The following is a 10,095-nucleotide window of genomic DNA, read 5'->3' on the forward strand; positions in this document are numbered from 1 at the left end:
GGGGCGGGGGGGAGGGAGTAATAACCAATTTAATTTTTAAATGACATCTAACTTACTGATAATATAGAGATCTTTTTTTAACAAACCAAAATAACTCATGAAGTCTTATACATATTGTATCTATTTTCCAGACAAAGGAAATCACAGAAGGTAAGTTGGGAAAGACAAAAAAGGTACTTGGTGACAGTCACTACTTGTTCTCTATTCTCTCTAAAAACATTAGGAAAAACTAGAATCTAAAATATTAAAATGATCTACTTACTTTCTTAAGCATTATCAATTCAATCCACTTAAATAAAAAAAATCTCTTAACAATGACAAAATTACTTTCAATAAAATAAAATTGAGCTATGATACACTTACGGAAAAACTATAAAATTTTTAAAGTAATTTTCTTTCCTGGCTAACAGACTCATCATTCACCAAGACAACACTGGTGATTCCAGATATCTGTGAACATCTCCAAACATTCATTAAACACAGTAACTTATAATTTTACTTGAATTAAAAATCTTAATCATACTTTTATCTTGGCTGCTATGCCCGAAGCAGCCTCAAAATTAGAGAGGGGTACCTAGCAGAGCAGACCCATCTCAACATGATATTCTAATTCTATTAACTTTCTTGTACAGGTATACCTTCTAAGGTCTCCCAACATTTTCAATTTTATTGCAATTTAAGGAGAAAATTACATGCCACAGTTTCTCTAATCTGGGGATTGAAGAAAATTTGGTGATATATTCTTTAAAAGGGGTTTTCCATATACTGGGTTAAATGTGTGCAGTCCAATATACTTAGAACCATAGACACCCAGTAAAAGATTCCTGCTTAATTTATAATAAATGTTCCAAGACAAAGAAAAATACGTTTTCTATTTAATATTCAAAGTCATTACTGGTTCCTCTTCTGATTTCAATTCTAACTATATTAGCCTTTAAATAAAGAACTATTTTATACTTCATTAGATCAGGAGTCACTCCCTGTTGTTTCTAAAATAACAGTTTAGAAAACAAAATACAAAATGACTTCTATAAAGTCAATGAAGCTGCATGTTTTTCATTTGTCAAAGGCAGACTTGGACAGATTAATTTTTCCATTTTACAGACCTGATTTAAAAAGGAAACCGTTTATACTTAAAGAAAATTATTTAAATAGCAAGTGTAGTCAAGAATGTGTGCCTTCCCAAACCCAAGGAGAAATCACCAGAAGCAAAAAAGGATAAGAAAGGAATCCCAGATTCCAGCCCAAAACAAAACAAAATGAACAGTCCTGGCCAGTTTTCTCAGTGGTTAGAATATCGGCCCCAGGACCGAAGGGACTCGGGTTTGATTCCCGGTAAGGGCACGTACCTGGGTTGCGGGTTCAATCCCCGGTCCTGGTTGGGACATAAGCGGAAGGCAACCAATCGATGTGTCTCTCTCCCTCGATGTCTACCCCTCCCCTCTCTCTCCCTTCCGCTCTCTCTGAAAATTAATGGGGGGAAAATCCTCATTCCTCAGGTGAGGATTAAAAACAAACAAACAAATCAACAATGAAAGAAATCATTCCTCCTTGGGGAAGAAGGAATAAAGGCTGAGTGCCACTGAAAGAAGAAACATCAACTTAAGAGCTGAAGATCACGTATTCTCGACAGGCCGGGCCAGAGGCAAGTGTTCGAATTGTGTCCTTTTGACTCCCTAACATTGTCCAATTGTCCCCTATGTATATGTGGAATATGAAAGCAGTGTCTCCAATGGAGCTCTAGCCAAAAAAAAAGAGGGGAGGGTTAACACCAAGGCAGATAAAAGTTGCCTGAGGTGGGAAGCAAAATACAGGTAAACTCCCAATTAGGCATTCACAAGGAAGGTGACAGAGCTTAGAAAAGGGTCAGAGAAACCCTGAGCAACCGGAGTGTACTGAGCAAAACTCACCAGCCAGAGCCTTCTATCCCTATGTGCCTCACACCCGGAGGACCAAAATCTAAGAAAACAGGCTTTCCCACCCCTAAAGCCAATGCCCATTTAGGAATATATGTACGCATAGCACTGTCTTTAAAAACTTTCAGCAATTTGAGTTCATTCCACAGACTCAAGGCCCAGAGTTCCTATAACTCTTAATACCAAGGCAGTTTCCCCCCTGAGATAATAACTACCTTATAAGCTTATAAGTAGTAATAATTGTACAAATACTTTCTAAATCATAAAAGGTTGCACAAATATTAAATGTTCTTAATCTCACTAGACTTGGCTGCTATGCCCGAAGCAGCCTCAAAATTAGAGAGGGGTACCTAGCAGAGCAGACCCATCTCAACATGATATTCTAATTCTATTAACTTTCTTGTACAGGTATACCTTCTAAGGTCTCCCAACATTTTCAGTTTTATTGCAATTTAAGGAGAAAATTACATCCCACAATGAACTACCTACCTGTCTGCACTGTGTGTCTACCCACTGAGCAAGCCTTTATAAAGGAGTTCCTGGAATTGTATTTCAACCAATAGGACTGAGGCTTTCCCCCCATCCAATCAGAGCTGCACAGCTATATCCCCATCAGCATATTTACTTAACAATCAGAGTGACTCCATTCTGACCAATCAGGACAGTGCCTTTTGGGCCAATCATACTGCAAGGATTTGGAATTCTCATTTGCATGAGGATGGACCAATCAGGAACTAGGGGTGGGGACTTCTGCCAATATCAGTTAGCTCCCCTCTGGCTCAGAGAACACACTTTCCCTTTCCATCACAGGCTGGAGGTAAAAAATCAAAGATTGAAACAGAAACACTGAAGATGCCTTGCTGGACCAAAGTGGAACAGACTGGCACAGGCCAGAGCAAAGCAGACCAAAGCAGAGCAAAACTGTCTAACCAGAGGAGCCTCACCTGGAAGGCCACCTTGTAGCCACGCTGTTCCATAGTCAGTGCTACCTCTTAATTGAACTGTAACACTATTGAGCTGTTCTCATAGTTGAACTTTTCACAATTGAACTATTTGCACTTAATAAAGTTTCCTTTCTCCACCCCATCTCAAACTGGGAATTCCTGTTGGTGTTAAATTGTCACCAAGAACCATCGGTTGACACACAAAGTTTATTATTGTTACTTCTTTTTTAAAAAATATATTTTATTGACTTTTTTACAGAGAGAAAGGGAGAGGGATAGAGAGTTAGAAACATCGATGAGAGAGAAAAACTGACCAGCTGCCTCCTGCACACTCCCTACTGGGGATGTGCCCAACCAAGGTCCATGCCCTTGACCGGAATCGAACCCAGGACCCTTCAGTTCGCAGGCCGACGCTCTATCCACTGAGCCAAATGGTTAGGGCTACTAACCAACTCTTGAACTTCCTACTTCTAAACTTGTCAAGGATATTTCTTGCAATGACGGAAAGTGTAAGTTGGCATTTCTTCTTGAGACATTAGAAAAAAAGAGTAAATGTACTCATTAACTATAATCCCATATCATTTCTTTCTTAAAAAAAAAAAAAAATAAGACAAATTTCCAGAATCAACATGAGAACAACCTAAGCTTTTAGAAATGGAGAACTGCATATTTTATTAACAAGATGGATGAGAATGTCAAAATGTTTTTCATGGCTGGTGAACATATCAAAATGAAGGCATCTTTTCAGTGTCTAGTTATACACATACATATCCTAGGTTTTCAAAAGCATGGTAACTGGGCATTAGCTGGCCATCTCAGGAGGTTTAGGCTATTTTTAAACTATACCTGATGATACTGGGGACTTCAACTTTAAGGATATGTGGTAGATCAGTAAATTCAAAACCATGTTTTTTCCGTTTGTAGTTAATAAAAATTATCTGCTAATACCAAAGAAACCAACAAACAGTTGCCACTGACCATTAGTTCAGTTTTTGTTACACCAAAAAAGCAAGAGGGAGAGGCAACTTTGCATTATTTAATTTTTCCTTTGCTACAATTTAAAAAAATCACTAGTCTAAATTGAATAGGTAGCTAACACAGAAAACAGTTTTTTGAGAAAACAGCCTCAAAAAAAAAGTTCAAATTCACACTGCTGATTCTACACACAGATACCTGAGCAAACAGGCAAAACAAGTTTCCACTTGACCAAGAACCCAGCAACACACAGTTAGGAAAAGCAATACTGGAGAGCTGATGAAGCCTTAAAAGGAAAACTCAGTAGGCACCCAAAAACAAAATACTTAACTTGCATCAATTACTCAAAATCAAATGATTTTTAGAAAATGATCCTCAAAGTTAGCCCTGAGCACCTACACTTTAGTAGAAATCCCCAAAACCCACCCTACTCAATTCCTATTATAAAAAATTGGTCCCTCCAATCAGGGCTATATCCTACCTTCCTGAGAGATTCCGTCAGAAGAATAGACATAGGCCAAAGTAATTTCAAGGACCCTGACATAGAGGAAAAATAAAAATTTAAAAGACACTTGCCTCTTCAATTGTGTCTACTGTATATTTTACAATCAACTACAGAAAAGATTTATTTGTCCATGAAGCAAAAGCAAGCTATTATATACATTTAAAAATAAGCCAATCTAGTGTTTACATTAGCATTTCCTCACAAAGATACTTACTCCTTTCCAAAACCTAACACTACAATGAAATACATTTTCTTAGTATTATTTACATTCCTAGTTATACACATACATATATGTGTATATATGTATCCATCAATATATTTATGCTCACAATTTCACCCTGTATATCTTCTATCAACCAGATGTACTTCTTTGGCCTTTTAACTGCCAAAGAATCACCTCAAGTCTGAAAGGAAGGAAATGCCCAGAGGAGAGAAAAAAAGGCAGGTGACCAGACTAAAGTTGTCAAACAACCTTCTATGTAAAAAGACTGAGGAAATCATTTCATCTATAAAATGTCCTTAGCAGAACGTCTCTGATTAAGGTGCCCTAGAAAGTGGCACATGGGCTATTTAAACTGAGATATAAAATGGTGACACTTCATAATTTAAATGCTACTACTGTAAGAGATGATCCTGCAAACTGAGAGACTTCATCTAGTCTAGGTCAGAGACACCTATGTCCACCATCAGAAGAGAGGACAAACGGAGTTACCCTCAACATCTCAGGCCTCTATTTTTGTCCTTGCAATTATTTAGCAATTAATTCCTATAAAAATGAGCAATGGAAAAATATCGAGGTCAAATCCCATGCAAAATTCTTATAAAAAGAATTTGAGCCAAATTGGACCCCTATCGATAATATATACCATAAGAAAATGCTCACATCATAGACAAAATTATGATTTACTATTTCAACACTAGATAAAAGACAATATGAAAAATGATACAAGTTGGCATATACCTGAACTAGAAATAAGATGGCAGAACTCAGAAAATAATTCAAAATTAAGAAAAATCATTTCAGAAATAAAGACTAAAAAAGGAAAACAAAAGTGAAAAAAAACCCACCGGTAATGCATTATAGTGGGGATTAGCAAACTATGACCCATGCACCAAATCTGGCCATCACCTGTTTTTACAAATAAAGTTTTATTGAAACACAACCAATGGATACCTTCATGGTGCAAAATCACAGCTGAGTATTTGAAACGGAGACCATATAGGGCACAAAGCCTAAAATACTTATTGTCTGGCCATTTACACAGTGTTTCCCAACTCCTACAATAAGAGAAATGGAAGGTAAAAGAAGAAATACTTTGAAAAGCAAAAATGAAGATACACTAGTATATATTTTTTTTAAAGGATACAAGAGTAAGTGACAGTTATCAGTGGCTCTGGGGAGGTAACTACAGGCAGTTATTATTTAAACAGGCAGGGTTTCTATTTAGGATAAAATATTTTAGAAATGGACAGTGGTGATGGTCTTACAACACTCTGAATGTTAATGCCATTGGAGTGTACACTTAAAATGGTAAATTTTATGTTACATATATTTTATCAAAAAAAAAAAGGAGCAAGTGGCAAATTTGGAAGACAGGCAAAGTTCCAATATACATAAAACCAAGAAAAGAATACTAAAAACTGGAATTTAAGAAAACTTGAATGCATATATGCATAACTCATGGACACAGACAATAGGGTAATGAAGGCCTGGGGCAGGGAGTAGGGGCCGCCTTAATGTGGTCAATAGGGGGGAAAAAGGGATTTATGGAATACTTTCAACAATAAAGATTTAATTTAAAAAATAAAATACTATGAAATCTCAGAATTCAATGCTTTGTTAAAAGCCTTTTTTTAAAGACCTCACCTGAATTTTTCTTTAAAAAGGAGACCTCATCAGAATATATTGACCCTTTAACAAAATTATGTCACTACGAGGCACTGAAATAAGAAGATATCATCACTCTAAATTTATATGATTTATAAAGTTTTGACTGCTATCCTTTGAACAATAGAAAACTGGGGGTCAAGGATCTTATCTGTAGAAGAGAAAGTCTTACATAAACTCTAGTCAACAATATAGGACTGGGTCATTTTGATATAGCCATCTTAAGAAGTCATTAGAAACAGTGTTTTGAGAACTGTATCAAAAATGAAAACTGAAGATTATGTTTCTAATTGTGGATAGGGTGATTCCATTGTCTCTAAGCCATATTTTATTTTATTTTTTTTTCTAAGCCATATTTTAAACAAATAATTATCACAGTCCAAGATAGGATAGGATTCTTACTTGTGCTCCTTGGAAAGAATTTTGGTAATACTCGTGGTAATATTTTTTAAATGTCATAAGGTTTAAATATGATTTCTGAGATCTTTAAAAATTGATTCATTTCATTCTATAGAACTGTAAACTCATTTTAAAATGGAAATAGCCAAAACCGGTTTGGCTCAGTGGATAGAGCGTCAGCCTGCGGACTGAAAGGTCCCAGGTTCGATTCCGGTCAAGGGCATGTACCTGGGTTGCGGGCACATCTCCAATAGGAGATGTGCAGGAGGCGGCTGATCGATGTTTCTCTCTCATCGATGTTTCTGGCTCTCTATCTCTCTCCCTTCCTCTCTGTAAAAAAAATCAATAAAATATATTTTAAAAAAATAAAAATAAAAATAAAATGGAAATAAAGACATTAATTAACATCCTTCCAATCTTTACTTGGCTAGCTAGTTGGACTCATCTTTTAAATCCCTGCTTAAAAATCTCTATCTGGAAAGACAAAAGTCCCTATTATCTGCTCCAACAGATAGTATAATAATGTACTTTTTCTATCACTTTAGGCTACATACTTTGGGGGATTTTGTTATTATTGTTCTTGTCTAGCTGTCCCTACCAGCCTGTAAGCTCCATAAGGGTAAGGACTACTTATTTGCCATTTCAAAATTGTATCCTTATTTAACACCTGTTCTATGATAATAAAATATTTGTGAAAAATGAACTACAAGTTTTAAACTTTTCCAACCATCCAAGAGATTGTACCTATTTCCTATCTTTAAAACAGCTATTCAGACAATTCAATGAATAGCATTCCAATCAACTAATCGTCAACTGGAATTACTTTTAACTACTCAGACTATACATGATGGAGAAGACTAGATTTAACAAAGCTTTAATCTATACATAGAAACATAAAGTATGGTAAACTGACTATAGGGTGGTTTGTTTTTATACCATGGAGAGTTTTACTGTTTTTGTTTTGTCTTGTTTTCCACAAATGAACTAAACAATTTTTTTTTTCCGTAACAGCCAGTTCAATAACTACAACATAATTACAGGACTAAAACAAAATAAAAAGTAACTGTTACGACAAACAGAAGTAATTTGGGTGATATGCTCTACTTCGTGTGTAGCTAATCCTAAACAAGTTCATTATTACACAAATAAAAAATGTAAATATCATCTGTGATTACTTACAATGCAGTAAGCTGAGGAGTGACAAGATTTGTGAAAGAATATTAAAATAGTCAAATTTGGAATAAAGTATGCAAAAAACAACTTTGGTTAATTTATAACACCAGGCATAGGACTTTCATTTGGCCTAAAGAAAAAAAATGCTAATTCATCTAAAATAAGCAGTATCCTGAAGCAAATATCTGGTTAGATGAAAGCCTGTTTATGATTCAACTCACTACATTCCCAATAGTAATGTCTACTTGCCAAGAATGGATCCAGTAATCTAATAATGATTTCCTGTGTTTCTCTTACTGTTGATCTGGCCCATTAATGAGTCACAAACAGCATTTGTAAATAATGAAATGTATTCAGATATAAAGTATCAGAGTACAACACGTGTAGTAAAGGAAAGTATTGTTTCCTGAAACTTTTGATTCAATTTGTGTGTGTGACAATGTAAAATATGTTTCTAAGTATTGGTTGCAATAAAAATTGTGTGAATCTACTCTAGAAATATATACCCCCAATTAGTTCCTTTCCCCAAAACTGAGAAAGTAGAAATTCTCCATCACAATTACTCACAAAAATTAAAAGTGACATCGTTATAGGTTATCGGTTATAATAGTTGAAACTTGATTTCACCAGCTAGTCTAAAATCAAACTGTTTTGAGTTCAAATCCAGGTTCCACTACTTCCTGTGTGTATTTGGACTTATTTAAACGGTATGTGCTTCACTTTTGTCATCTGTAAAATGGGGATAAGAATATCTTGCAAGTTTTGGTAACAATAATAATATATATAGTAAGTTCTTAAATCTTTTTCCATTAATATAGCAAACTGAAGGCATGATATATATTAGAAATGGCAAAAAACTTAACAGAGGTATCTTTGGCTTGTTATCTTTGATGTCTGTGTGTGTGGTGCTTTTTAATTTTGTATATTTCTGTCCTATATAAATTGTATAATGAATAATTTAACATGTATATTTCTAATGTCATGTTTCTGATGTAGATAACATTATAACCTTTATTTTTAAATACATTAATAGTAGTTAGGCTGTGAGAATATGTCCTTTGCTTTTGTTTTATATTTCTTTAGTTTATTAAAATATACTAGATGTTTTTAAAATTAAAAAACTAATTCCAAGGTTTAGGAATTAGAACTTTTCCTTGAGAACTTATGTGCCGAGTGCTTCTCACTAAATACGCACACCATCTTAGTATAAAATTTTTGCCCATGAGAAAACGGAGGCAGCTGACATGAGCTAAGCTGTCTCTGTTAGACAAGTAACAAATAACAGTGTCAGGACTGCAAATCCTATTATTTCTCCTATTACCACATAATGCATCCAAATATTCTCCAGTTGTTTCATAGAGAGATATTGTGATCTACCAATTAGACTGTACACTTGAGAAAGGGGGAAAGTTTCACAAACTTTACTTTTGTCTCCCACAGGTTTACCAAAACTAGGACAGATCTTAAACACTTGTGGAGTCGCACTCAACTTCTTTTGTTCTACGCTCTCCTCAAGGGACACATACCCTTGTAAAAACGAAATAAACCAGCAAACAAACGACAAAACTACTCTAAGACTGCCCAAATCTAACTTTGTTCCTACATAGACAGTTTACGTATACCCATATCCAGGGACTACCAGGAAGGGGGTTCGGGAATGAGTACAAATGTCACTAAAAAGAATGGATTCCCACGTCCCCCCCACCACGCCCCCGTCACCCAGGCGCTAAGGAAAGGAACCTCCGTGCCTTGTCCCTCCGCGAGGGGTTCAAGAGCCATAACCACGCCCCCATCTGTTCCATCACAATAACTTCTTTTTCTTTCCCGACCGGGCCCCTAACTTCAAAACCCTTAAAAAGCAATACTGAAAAGTTTCTGACCTGCGGCGAAGTGCAGGGGAGACGATTTCCGGCCGGCCATGTCCTTGGCGTTCACGTTGGCCGCGTCCACCAGCCGCTTCACCCGGGACACGTCCCCATTGCGGCAGGCCGGCCCCAGTGCGGCTGCGGGGACAACTCCCGCCGCCTCGGGGCTCTCCGCCAAGCTCGATCCCGGGGAGGACGGAGAAGAGGAGGAGGAAGAAGTTGGGGAAGAAGAGGACGACGGTGAATTATTACTGCCACCGCCGGATGGGTTGGGAGGGACCCCGACGGCAGATGAAGCGGAAACCCCCGGTACCACGGGAGCGGTGGCGACGGTACAGATTGTGCTGGTGGTACTGCAACAGCTGGTACTGTCCACCGGGTCCGGGGATCGGGGCCTGTCGGGCGGATCCCGACTGCCATCCCCCTCTGG

The 10,095-nt window shown here is 36.9% G+C and overlaps 1 protein-coding gene across 1 annotated transcript in view; it reads right to left on the reverse strand.

The window, feature by feature from the left end:
- TNKS (tankyrase, TRF1-interacting ankyrin-related ADP-ribose polymerase) overlaps nt 1-10,095 on the reverse strand; it is a 161,722-nt gene that overhangs the window by 151,259 nt on the left and 368 nt on the right. The window contains exon 2 of the mRNA XM_006765657.2: nt 9,681-10,091. Within this exon, the coding sequence (XP_006765720.1) occupies nt 9,681-10,091 (411 nt within the window). The remainder of the gene's footprint in view (nt 1-9,680; nt 10,092-10,095) is intronic.

The sequence above is a fragment of the Myotis davidii genome, unplaced genomic scaffold (genome assembly GCF_000327345.1).
Source record: "Myotis davidii unplaced genomic scaffold, ASM32734v1 scaffold93, whole genome shotgun sequence".
Taxonomy (NCBI): Eukaryota; Metazoa; Chordata; class Mammalia; order Chiroptera; family Vespertilionidae; genus Myotis; species Myotis davidii.